At 41.5% G+C, this 19,032-nt stretch overlaps 1 protein-coding gene and 1 pseudogene across 1 annotated transcript; one reads left to right on the plus strand and one right to left on the minus strand.

Annotated features, from left to right (window-relative positions):
• Positions 1–6,020: 6,020 nt before the first annotated feature.
• LOC129361243 (plastin-2-like) lies at positions 6,021–12,971 on the plus strand (annotated as a pseudogene).
• A 487-nt stretch (positions 12,972–13,458) lies between these two features.
• Positions 13,459–18,808, minus strand: LOC129361239 (CCR4-NOT transcription complex subunit 11). Its single transcript, XM_055031984.1, has 7 exons — positions 18,035–18,808; positions 16,728–16,892; positions 16,487–16,639; positions 16,204–16,406; positions 15,807–16,009; positions 14,712–14,808; positions 13,459–13,863 (listed from the first exon to the last, which is right to left on the minus strand). Exons 1-7 carry the CDS (start codon positions 18,351–18,353, stop codon positions 13,666–13,668), a joined length of 1,338 nt encoding a protein of 445 aa, XP_054887959.1. The 5' UTR covers positions 18,354–18,808; the 3' UTR covers positions 13,459–13,665.
• Positions 18,809–19,032: the final 224 nt, after the last annotated feature.

Raw genomic sequence — 19,032 nt, forward strand, 5'->3', positions numbered from 1 at the left:
GTTTTGTTTACCTGCATGTCATCAACATGTGATTGACTACTTCTGCCCTCCGGAGGAAGCAAGCTGTGTGTGTCTCAGTTTTTATGCACGTCACCACATTTGATTGATTCAGAAGCAAAAGATTGAAAGAAAAAATAAATCACATTTAATTGAAGGCGACACAATCTAGAAATTATGGGACGAGAAAGAGAACCTCCATCCCCGGTGTATTTCGTAACGTGAGCTGGTGGATCATCCAGGAAGTAGCCTATCAGAGTGATCTGAGCTTATGATGTCATTAAAAACAGTCAGTTATATTCCAAAGAGACATTAAATGTATTTATTCATATCGTCAAAAGTCTTAAGGCTGGTTGTGGATAGTGATGCTGTGGCCAAGAAGGATCTCCAGTAACAGTCAGTTTTGCAGCCCATCTGAAGAGGCCTCTGATATTCATTTACTATTTTCTAGTTTTGTTTACATTTTATTCAGAGAATTCAACATAATAAGAGATTATGGGCCGACATCAGGGAGAATCTGGGAGAAAATCTGAAGGAACCAGACGTACACATGATGCCAATATTTACATTTACCATGTAAAACTTCACCGGTTTATTGGCTCTGCATTTTCATACTGTATGATTTATTTTTTCATAGCCTGTTTTCACAAAGTGTTTCAAGACAAACAGGTAAACTAGCAGCAGTGGACAATACAGAAACGTAACACACCAATCATAAATACCTATTTGGCTTTTTTGACCCAAAAAAAAAACCAAATAAATAATCACTGGCAGTTTTTTTTTAACCTTTCTGTTCCGATGGTTACAATAATGTCTTTATTCATCTATTCACCAGTAGATGACACAAACTCCCCTAGATCCGCCCAGCTGTACGTAATCCATCTAAAGTTTAATCCAACCATTCTTTGTTTCTGTTTACTGTTTTCTTTCTATCTTTTTTTAAAATTGTTTTAGAATCGAAATGTAATTCTCTCTGTTGTTTTTTCAGATTTCTGCACAGATGCCATTCGTTTAGAATGGGACGACATTTTATTTCCATGAATCTGAAATTAAACGTTTGGCATCTGGCCGGTGAAGTTTCAAAAATGAAATATTGCATGCAAATGCAGTATGGAAGGATGATTTTGTGCCAGGTTTTTGAATAACTTATTCACATGTGATTTCAATTGCATTTATTATTCAATGTAAATCTGCAATTGAGACTTCAGCGATACACTGACAAAGTTCTGTGCACATTTGTAATGGAAATAATGCTGAATGATTTATTTCAATCATGCATCTCTTGTAATTCTGATGATTGTGACTTGCAGATGACAAAAAGCCAAAATTCACTAAGAAAATCTATCAAAGCAACCTGGGCTTCCATTACACCTGGTCCGCTCCACGCTGCATTAATGCACCAATTCCTGCAAAGGAAGACCCAGCCTGGTACCGAGTGCAGAGAAATGTACAAACTTTTCAGAAGGCTGACATTTTTGGCATTTATTTACCTGTAAGTCATAGTCATTACAAATAATAATAATAATAAAGCATAATCTATTTTACTCTGTATGTTGTGAATCTCAATAAAACAATCATTTCCCTTTCTGAAATGACAGACAAGAAATACTGCGCCTTCATACTCGGCCTGTCAGAATGAATTTTGCTGAACAATAGATCGTATCAGAAGTTATCGCAATAAACGATAATAATGTTGTTTTCAGACCATTTTCAAGTCATAAAAGGTGAAGGCATAATAATGCACAAACAGATTCACAAAGATAAAAAAAATGTTCAATTCTAATGAAAACTTAACAAGAACTGGAAAATATTGTGAATATCCAAAATAAAATAGGAACAACAAATAAAATTAATTATGGAGTTTACAGAGGTAAACAAAATCATCCTTCAAATACAAAGGAATAGTTGAGACCAAAGCACCAGAATGAAGACCTTTATCATCCAGAAAGAGAAAAAAGAAAAACGATAAGTCTGGCAAATGGAAATCATCGAGTTCATTTTAATTTATCACGCGATTCATTGATTTATTGCGACATCATTCGACATCATTCTCATTTTCAGACAAGTACCAGCAGTGAGATGTTGTCACCAGAGCCCCATGAAACCGACTGCGGAGGTCACCTGAACTCGAAGCCCGCGCACATTGCCATATAAAGACAAAAGCTCTTTGATTCCTGTTTCTAAAGTGCCGCATGTCACTTCCTTCCTCGGAAATTTGAATAGATGAGCCAAGGCCCCTTCAGACCGAGCTGATTCAGAGCGCTGCCTGTCGAGCGGTGAGCAGCAACAGCAGCCAGACGGACAGAGAAACCACCCGCTTCACCTTCCAACCCCTCGCATCATCTCTCAGGTAAGGCGGCGCCGATGGGATCAGGTTTGCCACGCATCCGTTTGGGTGTCTGCCCAGGTATCAGGTGAATTTACAGGAAGTAACTCCTCTGATGAAACGGCAAAGAAGGGAGAGACTCTAGAACATATGTGACTTTCGGCACAATAAATTAATTTTGCTTTAATATTTTTAAAGAAATTGCTTTCATGCGCAACACAACGCGCTTGAAAACTGCTCAGCGACGAAATCTTTTTGAAATGATTCAGCCGCTGCTCATGTATAAGTTCGAAGACGAAGGCAGATGGAGGTTTGAGAGAAGAGGAGCAGCTTGCAGTTAGCAGGAAAGGAAGTTTGTGGTTAGCGTCGTATCAACTGAGAGAAAGAAAAAACTCCCTCCGAGTTCAGCGTGGGTCTGAACGAAACATCGGCATTTAATTTATGATTAATAATCCGTCTCGTTTCCGATAAGATGACCTAACCAGGGTGCGTTAACACGTGTGTGACACGGTCTGGGAGCTGACGCTGCTGTAATTCATGCAGTTTTCCACACACTGAACCTCTGCTGCATCGTCTGACGGCTAACATGCAGATTCAAATATTTATATTTTTCTGCAAAAACGGTGCAAAAAAGGGTGAAGATGGATTCCAGTTGCAAGTCATTTTCTGAAAAATTTTCCCCTTTTTTCTCACATCTTCACTGATGCGTTAAGATGGCAGACAGGAAGCAGGTTGAAGAAATAAAAAAGTGCAAAGTGTTAGCTGCAGCCTGAGGCACGTTTTGTGTCACGTAGACATAAAACAGACTCTAAAAACAATCACGTATTTGTTTGAAATAAAAAATGTCGCCCAAAACTCAAGAAACATCTCATTTAAGACTTATGCTTTCTTCTTCTGTGGTGCATTGGTGGCGTTTACTAATGTTAGCTCCCCCTGCTGCTTGTTCCTTAAAAAACCCAAAACCAATAATTGAAAAATGATTAAAAAGCACAATTATCTCAGTCTAAAAGGTCGTCCAAACAATGTTGATGTTGATATAAGGAAGTGATACTCGTCACTTCTTATTCAGTTTTATGGAAAACGTTTCTGTGTCGAGTCAAATATTCTTGGAGACGAGCACCGGCGTCAAAGTGAAAATGAACGCCTGATTTGAAAGGAACATTTGCCTCTTTTGAACATGCAAATGTAGTTTATAGATCCAAAATCTGAGCTCCTGCAGCCTGTTGCAGTTTAGCATCAAACTGTTGTCAAATGTAGAAAATTCAAAACCCGGGACATGCCTCCTGAGACAAACTTCAACCTTTTACGTTTCTGACTTTATGACATTCTCTCTTCTGCATGCCCACAGAAATAACCAAACAAACTTCTAGTTGGAAGTGACAAATGACCATAACATGCCCATGTTTGGGGTCTTGCATGCAGAGGGAGGAGATGCAGGAGGAATATTTTTTTAATGTAAATGTGAGAACATAAAAAAAGGTGTGAATTTACTGCAGGATGGCAGAGAAGCACTGCAGAATAATTACGACTCTTAGCAACACAGGAAGGAAGTTTTAAGAAGCAACGTGAGCAGATGCTTTTAAGAGCTGATAGAGATCTCTTTAGGCTGTGCTGCATGGAAAAACGGGAGATAAACGGCAGATAAGCCGTAATCGGTAACAAATCTCACACTTTAAACGTCAGTGAATGAAAAGACGGCAGAAAAACTGGTCAGGCTTGCAGATATGCAGAGCCAAGTTTCATTTCTGCTTCCACTCTGCTGTCCGCTGCAAGAAGCAACTTCCCCGTTTTCACTGCCTCAACGTCTCATTATATATAATTTACTTTTCTTTTACTGCTGTTTAAACATCTACCTGTGCACAAATTCAGACAGGAAAGCACGTGACTAAAAGCAACAGCACTTCAACATATTTGTAATCCTTTATGACTAGTTCTCCTTTTTTTTTGTCATTTTAGCATCTTGCTATCTCACGTCATACGCTAAAATGTCTCTTAGAATAAAAAAAAAGTCAACAGACGAGCTCTGACAGCGATGTTTCAACAGGATATCGTTTCAACAGATAGAGGAACTTCCTCTTACTGATCTAAAATCAGTTCTGTTTGTGTGAACCATCCAAGCCGTCATCGGTCCAAAGACAAGCTCAGCAGCTCTCTGGGTTTCAATAAACCCAGAGAGCTATAAAACCCAGAAATATAAAACACAGTTCTTTGTCTGAACAGGTTTCCCTCCTCGGTGGGTGTTCATAGTCTGAATACATGAGGCGTTCATGAAAACAAACTCCAGTTAGGTCAGCCCAGTGACTTTGTGTGTAGCTGGCTTCAATGTAACAGCAGTTTAGCTATGACTCTTAAGAAAGGCTGAACTGAAAATTAAAATATGGGCAACACCTTCAAGTGTGAAATAATTTTATATTTCACCGTCTTTTTTAAAACTGTTTCATCATCAGGCTCGTCTTTCACTGCAGAGGAGCAGGAAGTTAAATCACTGACGGCCAACAAGCTCAAAGTTTAATCTTTTGTGGTTTAAAATATTCCTGCGAAATGCCAAAAAAGGATCTGCGAACACACCGACGCGCTCGGGGTGAATCATCATACACTGAAATAAAATGTCCTGCATGTCATATGATCATCGCTAATGCAAATAAAATGTCACTGGACTGACCTTTTCCGTTTCCTATAGAAACAAAATTACCTTCCTGAACTTTATGAATGGTTTTGCTTGACTGAGAAAAGTGTTTATCTGTTCCAAAATAAATAGTAATTCTTCCTTCGCCACCTTCACTGAGGCACAACAAACAAAATGTTCATTTCCCCGACTAATCTTTTAACCACTCTTCTATGGCGTTATGAGGGTTTCTTTCTTGAATTAGCTAACAATCGTTAGCCAACTCACAGCTAATGATCGAGTAAAATCCTTACTGAAGCTCAGACCCATTGATTTAGAAGATGAATCCGACCAGAAAAAACAAAAACATGTCAGCTATTCCACTTCCACTCTCCTGCAGCGTTATGGTGATGCTCCAGTGTCTGCTGCCGATTGAAGCCCACAAACCCAGCATGCGTGACTTTCCTTCACTGGCCAAAACTGCAACATCTGCATCTTTGACTGTCTGAAAAGACTTCAGCACCAGCTGCTGCTGTCAATATTCAAACTGTCTTTTTGAAAGTCTGATCTTATTTTTGATTTTTTGCTAACCTCAGTTTTTATTTGATTACAAAATATTAAAACCGATTCAGGTAAAAAAAAAAAAATAATAGAAAGAAACAGAAAGATCTGAAGTAGGAATTATTAACTTGTTATTATTATTATCTGCTACTGATTGATGCTGGATAAAACTTTTTCTGCACTACCCATAGTTTTAATGTTATCAATATATGCAAAAGAAGCAAATTTCTTAACCCGCTTCTTTACTTGAGCTAGCGTGGCTAAACCCCAGTTGGCTAATGTGACGTAGCATTAGCTGAAACCGACTCTTAGGGTTCATCTGCTTGTTTGTTACACTTGGTTTCTTAAAAACAAAAGGCGTCGTTTCACTGTTTTTGCTTTGAGTTACCTGCTAATTTGCTACATATTTACGTTTTAACCTGACTCTAAAAAGGAATTTTTCGGACTATCACAAAAAGCAACCCAAGTAGTGCAGGCGCTACTTGCATCATAGTTTGAGAGACATGGCAGTGAAACCCTGCAGTGACCAAGCAAATTATTATTCTGACAGCAAATTGTGAAAGTTTTTGCAAAAGCATTTTAATAATCAGGTGGTTTTCAGAGGTTTTTGAGTGTTCTTGTTTCTCACTGGAGACAGACAGGTTGTGTTATTAAAAAAAAAAAAACATCTCAGTCCAGCCTATAAATCAGTGTTCTTCTAACATGGCCTGTTTAGGGGGAAATCTGAGTTTGTCTGCAAAGTCTGTCCAGTAGGAACTGGTAGGTTACCATGCAGATCTTGCTGCCTGTACAGCAAGGAGCTGTAAAGAAGTGGTTGTTTGTCAGACAGGAAGTGCTGCAGCAGGGGGAAGTTTCAGGGTGGCAAAAGTGAGAACTATGAAGGCTTTGCATCATATCACTAAATTAGAAGACGTGATCATATTGCTTCTAGACTGAAAGACACCTCTGCCTTATGGAAACTTTTCATCTCTTCTTGGGTCAGTTTTAGGGTCCAGTTGACCAACATGGCCACCACAAAGATCTCTGCTGAAGAGATGGAGGAACTCAAAGAAGCTTTCGCCAAAATTGGTAAGAGAATCATCTTTGTTATCATTTCCTCTTGTATTTCTGAGAGAGGAAGGATCAATGAGGAACTGCTGCTGGTTTTCTCAACAACAAGCCCCTCTGTATGCTTGTTCTGAACTTCAACTGCTTGAGTTTTAAGAACAGATTGTACATTGTAGAAAATATACATAGCCTCACACTCAAGAGTCCTTCTCGTCTCTCCGACAGACGTGGACGGCAACGGGTTCATCAGCAAAGATGAGCTCAACGAGTTGTTCAGGGCCGCCAACCTGGCTCTGCCCGGATACAAGGTCCGGGAGATCGTCCAGGAGCTGACCAAAACCAGTGACAGGCTCACCTTTGAGGAGTTCACCGAGGTCAGCCGGGTCGACGGAGACGTGGCTTCGGTCAATGGGTGTTCAGACGGCTCATTTCTCCTGTTCTGTTCTGTGCCCGGGTCCAGATGGTGCACGGCCTGAAGAGCACGGAGGTGGCCAAGACTTTCAGGGCCATCAACAAGAAGGAAGGAATCTGCAACGTGGCAGGAACATCGGAGCAGTCCGGCACGCAGCACTCATACTCAGGTAGGAACAGCTGAAGGTGGCTTCACTTGAAAATGGAGGTTCACCTTCTGCCTTGGAAATGCAAAATCAACAAAAAAGCTGTTTAGGCTTAAACTCAGAGTTTGAATACCACCAAGTTCATTGAACAACAAGAGACGACTTGTCTGGACGTTGTTCTTCAAGTTCTGACAGCTCATTAATGTTGTTTGTTTCAACAAAATACTGTAATTGAAACCAAACAATTATTCTACAAGATGCTAAATTGTCCTCCCCAAGTTAAATAAGCACCAGATTCTGTGTTTTCGCTCATATTATCAGGTTTAAATATTTTCAAGTTGAATTTAAATTCTTGATTCGATTTCCATGAACAGCAAATATGACTGCATTTTATTAAGCATCGCATCAAAGCGTTCAGTTTGAACAGGACAGCTGGCTTAAAATTAATATTTACCTTGAAAAGACAGGAGGGCGGGTTGGCGTGGCGGGGTTCTTGGAGCGCGTGACGCGACAGACCTCGGCATGTCTACCCCTCTTCCTGTAAGATTACTGTTAAAAAAGGCGAGTGGTGACGTCCACCGAGAAAATAGGCAAGAGTGAGGGCGCTAGTATAGGGCTAACCACCATGGTAGTGGTGGTTAGCCCTGTGCTAGCAGTGGTTAGCCCTGTGCTAGCGGCGGTTAGCCCTGTGCTAGCGTGAACAACATGGCTAACCCACGCAACTCAACTTCCGTCCTCGGTTCAAAGTGCAGCACGAGATACTAAAACCTGCAGCTAAATACCCCAGGTAATAGTTCCCACTCCCTCCTTCTCTTCTTTCATTTAAGTGTGAACTTAAAATCCCTCCCTAGCTTCATACTTAGAGATATGACAAAATTACCAAAAAGTTAACAAAACTAGCTACTGTAAGTTATCTTTCACAAACTCACACATTTGAATTATATTAGATTCACTGCGGCCCACTGTGTTGGAGGCGCGACCCACGTGCCTGACGCTGGGGTTCGAATCCCGGACCCGGCACTCCTCTCCTTACCCTTCCTGTCAGCCTACTTTCAAATAAATAAAAAAAAAAGAGAAAAAACAAATTATCTGAAATAATTTAAGATATATTTGACTTACAGAGCGAAGTATCATGTACAGGTTTACATCTGCAAACTTGACCATTTTGTTGGCACAACTAAAAATTTATTTTCTCTACCGCTGAATAAATAAACTTAAGTTGGATTATCAAATAGAAATACAATGCAGGTTAATTTATTTTCAGTGTTTTTACACATTCTGCCAAGTCTGCATCAAATCATACTCCAACAGAATTAATTGAAAACATTTTAAAATGAATGCCTCGCTGAATGTGTGTGAATGTGTTGCTGAGTGTTTTGACATGAGTCTCTTCTGATCCTATGATGGCCTGGGATCTGATGAGGTGTGATTCGTTTGGTCCACAGAGGAGGAGAAGGTGGCCTTTGTGAACTGGATCAACAAAGCTCTGGAGAAGGATCCAGACTGTAAGCACGTTATTCCGATGGATCCCGACAACACAGGCATGGGAATCCTCTGGTAACTTTCACTCTTCATTTCTCTCAGGTCGCTGGGGCAGAAGTGGGTTTAAAAACATGCGACTGCAGCCGTGTTTATTGGCCTAACTCTGCTCCATCTCTCCTGTTAGCAAAATGATCAACCTCTCCGTCCCAGACACCATCGATGAGAGAACCATCAACAAGAAAAAGCTCACCCCATTCACCATCCAGGTGAGACATCTACGACTGCAAACTGTAACGTTCCTGCAGGTCGTCTGCATGGCCGCTGAATCTGCTTGTTTGGGTCTAACAGGAGAATCTGAACCTGGCTCTGAACTCTGCGTCGGCTATCGGCTGCCACGTGGTGAACATCGGGGCTGAGGACCTGAAGGAGGGCAGGCAGCACCTGGTCCTCGGTCTGCTGTGGCAGGTCATCAAGATCGGCCTGTTCGCCGACATCGAGATCAGCAGGAACGAAGGTGGGTGTTCGGCTAGAGCCGAGACTGAAACTCAGACAGTTTGTGACAAGAAAGCACCCAAACATACTGCAGACTTGTAAGTCTTCAGCATGTGCAGGACACTATGAGGTACAGTTGTAATGGTTTTACTGGTCTGTGCAGCACTGATCGCTCTGCTGCGGGATGGTGAGAGTCTGGAGGACCTCATGAAGCTTTCCCCAGAGGAGCTGCTGCTGCGTTGGGCCAACTATCACCTGGAGGAAGCCGGCTGTGGAAAGATCAACAACTTCAGCTCCGACATCAAGGTGACAACACAAACATCTGCTCCAAGCACACACCACAACTTCACTGGATTTTATATGATGAACTGACACAAAACAGTGCTCTACCAGAAAAATTACTCATGTTCTCTATCAGTTATAAATGGGATGCTGAGAGTTTTCTAAATGGGTTATATAATCCATTTGTCAAAAGCTAAATAAGCTACAACAACAGCTTGAAGTTGTTGAGCCTGGGTTAACTTCTTCAATCGGGTTTATTCCAGGACTCCAAGGCGTACTACAACATCCTGAACCAGGTGGCACCCAAAGGAGGAGGATGGAGTTCCTGCCATCACTGTCGACATGTCAGGAATCAGGGTGAGATTTTATCAGCCAATCAGAATCATTTGTTCTGGAGAGAAGTCCCGTCTTCCTGACGCCTCGGACTTTCATTCACGTCTCTGCAGGAGAAAGAGGACCTGAAGAGGGCCGAGTGCATGCTGGACCAGGCCGACAAGCTCGGCTGCAGGCAGTTCGTCATGCCCGCCGACGTCGTCCGTGGCAACCCCAAGCTCAACTTGGCTTTTGTTGCCAATCTCTTCAATAAATACCCAGCTCTGAAAAAGCCAGAGAACCAGGACATCGACTGGAGCTCCATCGAAGGTTCGTCTACATCTTCCAAAGACCTGGGTCTCCTCTGTCGTTTCATACTGTGTTTTTTTTTTTGGGGGGGAGGTTTGATCAGTTTTTAGACTTAGACTTAGACTTGACTTTATTGATCCCTTGGGAAGATCCCTCAGGAAATTATGTTACCAGCAGCTCACAGGCAAAAATGTGGCACAGTAAGCATACACAAAAGAATACAAAAAAAATACAAATTAAATACAATTTAATTTTTGCCTGCAGGTGAAACCAGGGAGGAGCGAACTTTCAGGAACTGGATGAACTCTCTTGGTGTCAACCCTCGTGTCAATCATCTTTATGCGTAAGAAAGCTCAGTTAGACATCCACCTGCTGATAACCAGAGAGACTAACGGACAGTGTGTGTTTGTGTGTGTGTGTTACAGCGACATTGATGATGCCCTCGTCATCTTCCAGCTGTATGAGAAGATCAAAGTACCAGTAGACTGGGACAGAGTCAATAAGCCTCCCTACCCTAAACTGGGCAGCAACATGAAGAAGGTACAACAGGAAACTTCTGACTTGAAGAAGACTTTCTCTTGGACTTGAACTAACCATCTGCTGTTCTGCTTTCCAGCTGGAGAACTGTAACTATGCAGTGGAGCTGGGCAAGAAGGAGGCCAAGTTCTCTCTGGTTGGCATCGCGGGTCAGGACCTGAACGCAGGAAACCGAACCCTCACCCTCGCTCTGCTCTGGCAGCTCATGAGGAGGTAACTTGTTCCCATTTTCTTCTAACACGTGTTCCTTTGAGGAAGATGTTTTCCATCTGAGAGTCCAGAACCAAGTGATTTATCAAAGACCAAAAGCCATTTGGAGAAAATCCAGCCTAAATATAAAGAGCCTCATCTTCCTGAAATAACTTTAGCTTTTATTGTTACTGCTTGAATATTCCAGTACTCTTGGATGTTCTTGGGGATTTCTTTTAGGCCCCAGTGACTGGCCTGGAATAGGACATTTATTTATCTTGGCACACAAGGTTAATCAAAATAGCAGTCTGTATATTAAGTTTATACAGACTTAATATATAAAGTCTGTAGGCTTGTCTTTCTTCCAAAGGCCATGGGATCCTTATTGTAGTGGACGGTATGATAAACTCTATGAAATACCAGTAAATTCAGTGGGATTCTGCCAAAAATTGGTTTAACAACAGGATACGTGTTGAAAATCCATGGCAGGATTACTAGGAAAATGCTCTGCCTTCTTCTAAGGCCAAATTAGCCTAAAACTTAAAGAGAGGACCCAGGACTAGCTTTCTACAGAGACTTTAAGAGTATTATAAAGAACACTCGTTTAAATATCAGTGGAACAAACTATTGACAACATTGGTGTCAATATTTGTGCCACCTGTGATTTTGTTGCAACAATGATTTCATTCCAGAGAATGAGGGTTTGATTTATGGCATCATCTCTACTGCAAGAACATATGAATGTATCTGAAGCTTTTTGCACATCTTTAATTAAATCATTTGCACGTCTTTCCACCGGTTGTTGCGTCACACCTTCATCTGCCTCTTCCTCAGGTACACCTGAACATCCTGGAGGATCTGGGTGATGGACAGAAGGTTGAGACGACACAATCGTATCCTGGGTCAATGGAACACTCAAACGCAGGAAAAGGCACGATCTCCAGCTTTAAGGTAAATCACCCAGACAAGTCAGCCTTTAGGTCAGGAATTCTGAATAACATGACCCAGGACTGTTCACCACATAAACTTTGTAGATGTTGAATGTTTCCATTGAACATTGAGTGACCTCTGTGTGCAGGACATGTCTATAAGCAGCAGTATGCCGGTTCTGGATCTGATCGACGCCATCCAGCCCGGATCGATCCGATACGACCTGCTGAAGACCGAAGACCTCACAGAGGAAGAGAAACTCAACAACGCAAAGTATGAACACAAGTTTTGCGCTTCAGATATTTGACCAAGCTTCATTTTAAGAGCTTTAGATGAGAAAGTCTCAAGAGTCGAGTCTAGATTGGTTCCTGTGCTTCGCCTAACCTGAGCTGTAACACTGCGTCATCAGGTACGCCATCTCCATGGCCAGGAAGATCGGCGCACGGGTGTACGCGCTGCCGAGGACCTTGTGGAGGTCAAACCTAAGATGGTGATGACGGTGTTCGCCTGCCTGATGGCACGTGGCATGAGGAAAGCCTAAGGAGACGGGACGAAGCCTTCGCCGTCTGCCTGGTGAACCTGAGGGCGAAGGGGAGGAGCAGTGCTCATCTTTTCTTCTTATAGCAAGCAGGCTGTGAAACTTTACAAAAACAGTCTGTTACACCATTTTAAACTCAGACAAGACAGTATCTTTTCGTCTTTAAGACACCTAAAGACATAAGCACCTGTACAGAGATCAACAATAATCCAACCCGTCCCAATAACTGATCAGCTAATCCCCAACATAAATTAAAGGCTTCACATTAAAACAGTATTATTTATTTGTGTTTGGGTTCAGTTGATCTGAATTGTCAGCTTCAGATGCCATATGAAGAATTTCTGCTTCCATTCACCCCACTAAATCTAACTTCTAGGTAACAAAGTCATTATGCTCTTTAAATGTTAGCCTCATGTTAATTCCATGTCTACAATAAATAAAGATTGTTTTTATTATTACGTTGGTGGCGTTTCATTGACTTATCCTGATGTAAAGAACTGAAACCTTCCAGGGTTCTGGTCCAACACGGTTCAGGAAAATTTCAGGTGATTTCATTACATTATCTTTACTGTGCTAATGTTTCTGTCATATTTCTTCTTCTTTTTTTTTCTTCCTTGAGCACCAGGCAATTTGAGCCGTTTTGAACATGATGGTTGCTTATATAACTTGTATTACAAAACTTAATACAAAAAAAGCGTGTTGCGAGACTTTCCATGAGCAACGGAGCAATGTATGGGGCACAGCAACAAAAAGCGAAGCAAAATATCATTTTTAAATATAGACTGTACAAAAGAATATAAAAATTTCCCTCCTCTCCACTGATTAGCTCAAACACACCAGCTTTTAGGTTATGCTGCAGGACTATGATTTTGAAGCGGCCTATCCAACTGAGCTGCTGTTATGACCTTAGACTGTTCACACTTAAAAATTAATTCACACTTAAAATTAATTAAAGCAATTCTGCAAAGAATTGACTAAGTCTCCATGGAAACGATCTGATTTTAGCTTTGAAGGAGGAAGTGAAACCATCAGTGTTTTCCAGCCACCGACCTCAGTATGCAACATGATTCTAACCTGATTCAATTTACTCACATTCACCTTATTTAGCATTTAGCACATATGAGCCGCAGTCATTGAATGAGTCACTGGTTCTTGATTTGACACAAGATCGGCAGCTTTCTCGACTTTTTTTAGTAACTGATTAGAATATGAGGCCGTTCTGACATTTCAGGAAATGAGTTCTGAGATAAGTTTAAAGACTTGGCAATAAAAATCAGTTCAGGAGACAAAAAGCTGATTTTTTCCCATTTTTTTTTACTTTTATAGGAAGAGAGAAAACACACAGCGAGACGGTGAGATGCGAGTCAAAAGACTTCACGTCCGATTAAAAAAATATATATTTACACTATTTACTCTGAGCACAGTGAGGAGCTGCTGGTTTCACTGTGGCTGTTTAACAGGAAGCTGTTCTCTCAACATCTCAAGGCGCCGTTGCGTCTCTTCATTTGGTCGGTTTGGCTTCGGGGGGGTTCTCCCCGGTGTCCAGGGTCTTCAGGAGGCGGAAGAGGCCGGCGGCCTCACGGATGCGGCTGAACTCGATGCAGAAGGCCTGGACTTCGATGAACAGGTCCTGGACGTTGATGATCTTGTTTCGGATCAACGACTGGAGGAAGACGCAGACCAGTCGGACCAGCCGATTCTGGAACGGACGAACCATAGATGAGGAAAAACTGGCACAGTGACCTAACCTAACCTAACCTAACCTAACCTAACCTAACCCTAACCTAACCTAACCTAACCCTGTCCACATAGAGCCGACGCCTTTTAAAAACTCACATCTTTGCCACATCACTTTAAAAAATTACATCACACTTTGCATAAGTGAGTTCAGAAAAAATTTTCATCCAGGTGAACTGAATAAAAACGTTGTTTTAAACATGCCAAACCCATAGGGGGCAGTGTTGTACAAAGCTACAACCTATCAGGCAGCCAACCAGATTGCTTCAAAACTACCATGACTTCCTGTTAAGACATTTACATTTCATCAGGAGGTTGATTTGTAAGTTCAACTACTTTTGAATAGTAGTTTAGAATATAAAGATAATAAAACAAGACAATGCTGATTGGGAATCATGTGAAAACAAGAATATGAATTATTTGTTGCAGACGCTAAAACGCTCTGTTTTCTCATGTTCACATGCAAACATAGTTTTCTCAAATCTCCACTTTGGTCAGAGTTTTTGTAAATAATTGTTTTGATTGATACTAAGGGGGCCAATGGGCCTAAAAATGTCATTTGTTTTCCCAGATGTCCATCTGCATGAGGACCAGGCCTCAGATGTATTCACACCTTGAGAGCATTTCCACTTTATGTCACATTACTACTGAAAATATGTTAAAAAGACTCAGCATAATTCCACTGGAGTGCATCAGTCTTCACAATTAAAGCCAACACCCACCGTCGGGGTACATGCTACTGCTGTGCTTTGATTAGGACGACTTCTAACATCTTCTCCCTGAATATATAATGTAGGATGACCAACACACCTGCATGTACTTGTCCTTGATTTGCTCACACGTGGAGATGCAGTTGGAGATGTAGAGGTGGATAAACTCTGGAGGCAGGTCCACGGCCGTGGTCAGTCTGACGGAGGGAGGAGGAACAACAATCAACCCCAACTAGTAAACAACCGTTCCTTACAGCAACGTGTTGAGGTGCAGCTCAGCTGTTTTCACACAGTAGGAAACAAATCTATCGAGTCAATCATCAAAAGTTCAAAGGGTTTCAACAGGTTTCTCCAACTCAAATTTAAGACTTTTTAATACCATTATGAATGAAATTTAAGACTTGGATCACAACAGAAATGTACACAACAAAAATCACATATTTTATATTTTAAAGTGTCACGTTTTTGTTTTGTTTTTTGTACAGAATTCATGTTGCATCATTTGGGTTTGAGCTCCGTCCAGCTAACTGGTGATAAAGTTACACGTTTCATCTGCTTTTCATGACAGATGAAAAAAAAAAATCCATCTGTCACAGATTTTTTCATCCATGACAGATGAACAAAGCCAGCTAGTCAGCGAGAGTTAGCGGTAGCTTGAAACACTTCGAATCAGAGAACGGAACGGAGATTTCTGAGCGCATCTCAAATTTTTGCCTGACGGAAAAATTCTGTGATAAATATAAACGACATGTAATAATAGATTAAATGCCACGTCTACATTTAAAGGCGTCTGATTAATGTATTGAATGTCAAATTACATATTTTTAATTGAATTTAAGACATTTTAAGGGCTGCATTTTAGATACATGAATTGAAGGCTTTCAAAGACTTTTTAGGAATCATGGAACGGTGATGGAGGACAAAAGAATTTAAACAACTTGAGCGAGAAACTTGGATCAACACAGAAAATCTAACCAGGCGGAACATTTACAGTCCATCTAACCATTGTTAGAATTGAGTCTGCAATTGTAATTCAAACCCAACAATTTAATGGCAACTTTAAAATAAAATAATTTACACAAAGAATGCCTCACTAACTTTTTTAACTCGTTGCAGATTTGCTTCTTGTGATTTTTACGTTCTCCATACATCCTGCTCAGTTCAAACAAAAAGAAAGTCTCTGGTCCTGCCCCACCTGTTGACCACCTCCATGGAGTGCAGCGACATGTCCATGTTGACCAGCACTGAGAAGTACTCAGTGATCTGGCTGCTCTGCATCAGCTTCAGCAGCATCTCGATGGCCACCAGCGGGTTGTTCTCCACCAGGTCGGGCAGCTTGGCTGGCGACAGTCCGATGTGGTACACCAGCTTGGGGTCCTTCTCCAGCTCGGCCAGCAGCTGCACACAGGACAAACGGCAATCAATTACATTTAACTAAAATGCAAATAACCACATTCAAACTTAACGTGTGAAAATCTCTCATCTAAATCTAATTGATCAAAATGAATGTGTTAAAGTCCTGGCCCTCGAAAATAAATAAATAAAAATAGATACTTTGTGTCTGAGCTAAATGAAGCCCGTCTGTGACCCACCTGGGACTGCTGCTGGGCGGACAGCGGGCTCTTAAAGGCCTTGGACATGATGCGTTTGATCTCCAGGCCTGTGCTGTTCTTCACACACATGGAGCGGTCCCACTGGATGCTGTGGTCCGGCTCGGTCGGGTTCAGCCATGCTAGCTCGTCCTCACACACGTGGAGCGGGGGTGGGGGCCGGATGAACTCCGGCCGGAAGTGACCTGAGCGCAGAACAACCAGGTTACCGTTTGTGAATCTGTCGTTCACAAAGCAGAACATGGAATAAAAAGCAAAGCCTTACTCTCCAGCGGCGGCCGTGGCCCCGTGACCAGAGACTCTATGATCTGATTGGCTACGGAGCTGTCGAATCCTGAGTTGGAGGAGTCTGGGTCTGGGTCGTTCAGGATGCTGGGGAAGCTGGCTTTGCTCTGAGTGGGCAGCTCCGACTGACGCTCTGCGAAGCGAAGACACACACACTTGATCCTCCGATCTCAATTCGTGAACTTACCTCCAACACAAGGATTCAACTGGCGTATGCTGACCTGCTAAAGCTAGCTGCAACCCACTGATGTCAATGGACTGGGGCATGTTGGTAATGTCCATGCAGGACACCTGTCTGGGCGTCTTCTTGAACAGATCTCTGGGCGGTGCCAGCATCAGCTGGGACAGGAAGAACTTCTCCGGCTGGGTGATGGGCGGCAGGAAACCTGGACATACAAAACGGACACAAGGCATTCAGTTAAAGATGTTTAGATGACAGATAAAACCTAATTCTGAACATGAACGCTCCAAAATGTTGACAATCTAATAGGGGCTTTCTAATCCAGAAATGCTATTTTGTGTCAGACACACGCACAAAAGCATTCAGAAGGGCATATTTTTTGTCAAGGAAAAGGGTTTTCTAGCACCATCTAGTTCTATATGTACACATCCCTGAATAAAAATTATTAGAAAGAAGGATGAAGGTATTAAATACTCTTTACAAACATCTTTTCTTCAGTATCCCAAAGAAATAATGCTGCTAAAAAGCATCATTATCTAGCCGTTATTTATGAAAGTTTAGTTACAAAACTTTGGATTTATTTTCAGACCAACATAGTGGATCAGAAATTTTTTGCAGTTTGAATTAACACCATATTATTCTGCGTAAACCACCAGGACCAAGAGAGTATTAGGATCGTAGTAAGAAAAAATAAAAATGACAAGAATTATTTGAAAAATGTATTTGCCCTATGGGATCAATAAAGTTTTTCTTAATAAAATCGTAATATTGCAAGACTAAACTCATATTTAGGCCTGTCCAATAAGCCATAAATCAATTAGCTGCATGATAAACTAAAAAAGGACGACAAAAGTTTGCAGTCTGGTGCTTTGGTCTCAAAGAACTATTTTCTAAGGGCAATTTTGTATACAGAGACTTCAACGATAAATTTTATTTGTCTTTGTATTTATTTACTTTGAACATTTCAAATGTCTTCCAGCTCCAGTGGGAAATGTTCATTAAAATTTAAGACTTATTAATTTTTGAGAATGGATCATTATTATTATTATCATGCCATAATATTTTATGAAAATTGTCTCAAAAAACAATATTACCGTTAATTACGATTCTGGGACAATTTATCGTCCAGGAAAGTCTGTTATCGACAATATCTTTTTGAGAGTAATGTCGGAATATTACCAAAATAAAGTTGTAATATTATGAGTTTATTATCGTATTATTTCGACTTTATTGATCCACTTGACTATCTTCACCTCATTTATGTGTTTCATCTCCTTAGGTGCAAAGTCCCTCTTGAGTTAAAAATATAAAAACTAACCAAAACAAATGAACAGATCATAACCCTACCTGACAGCACCTTCTCCTGCTGCTCGTCTCCCGGCGCGGGGTTCAGTAAGTGGGCGAACACAGCCGCGAACGGGTTGGCAGCCAGCGGCTCGGTCCTGTACATCTCCCAGAGCAGGTAGAGGGCGGTGAGCCGCTGCGGGGAGCTCGGCAGCAGGTCGGGCTGCTGGAGTAGCATGACCAACACCGACCCTATCCTGAAGTGCTCCGCCTTCCCGAAGTAATGGTGGAAGTGGGTGGAGAGGTTTTCGAAGGTGTTGGAGCAAGCCTCCTCCGAGATGATGCTCAGCAGGTTCGACAGTTCCTTTGGGGCGAGAGTCATTGTGGTGGTCTCTCACCCGGTTTTGTTCTGCTTTAGCGTTAGCTCCCTTCGTCTTCAAAAAACAAACAAAAAAAAAAAACAAAACGACGTATTTCTAAATGAATAAAGATACAATAAAGTATCTTGGTCGAGAAATGTTAATTCATGTTTGAGTATGTTGAGAAAACACCATAAAAATATTGACTCGGCATTAGCATCCTGAGCTATGCTAGCAATAACTTACCATGGTTTACATGGTAATGCTAACTAAAAACAGACGGAGAGGTCAGTCAAAAACCTGACATTGCGACCCAAGAAGTTACTATGAACAACTCCGTGACTACAATTTGTCGTATAAAACCAATAAAGCCTCACTGAATCGGACATGGGAGCCAAAAAGCGTTTGACGGCCTTAAAATTTGGTTTCTGGAGAATCTAGCCGTTTAAATTTGAGATAGGACACTTCCGTTGAGTTGCATCATGGGACATGTAATTTCATTGTATGGAGTTTCACATTTAATTTAAAATGAAAAGTAGGTCTTAAGTGCAATTTTTATCACGCGCGTGAGGTGAAGAAATACAAATAGTTATGCTTTATGAAAGCTTTTCATTTTTAACCACCATTATGAAAGCGTGAACCCCAGATTCCCTTCGCCTTGTTTGCTAATATCAGTTTACCCAGAGGTCCTTACGACACAAC

Source organism: Poeciliopsis prolifica, unplaced genomic scaffold, assembly GCF_027474105.1.
Source record: "Poeciliopsis prolifica strain line A6 unplaced genomic scaffold, Auburn_PproV2 SCAFFOLD007, whole genome shotgun sequence".
In the NCBI taxonomy this organism is placed as follows: Eukaryota; Metazoa; Chordata; class Actinopteri; order Cyprinodontiformes; family Poeciliidae; genus Poeciliopsis; species Poeciliopsis prolifica.

Coding starts and splice junctions, on each gene's coding strand:
- LOC129361239 (XM_055031984.1), bottom strand. CDS start 18,353: ATGACTCTCGCCCCAAAGGAACTGTCGAACCTGCTGAGCATCATCTCG. Junction 16,893..18,034: donor GCAGGAGAAGGTGCTGTCAG/GTAGGGTTATGA, acceptor TTGTATGTCCAG/GTTTCCTGCCGCCCATCACC. Junction 13,864..14,711: donor TCAAGGACAAGTACATGCAG/GTGTGTTGGTCA, acceptor CGTCCGTTCCAG/AATCGGCTGGTCCGACTGGT.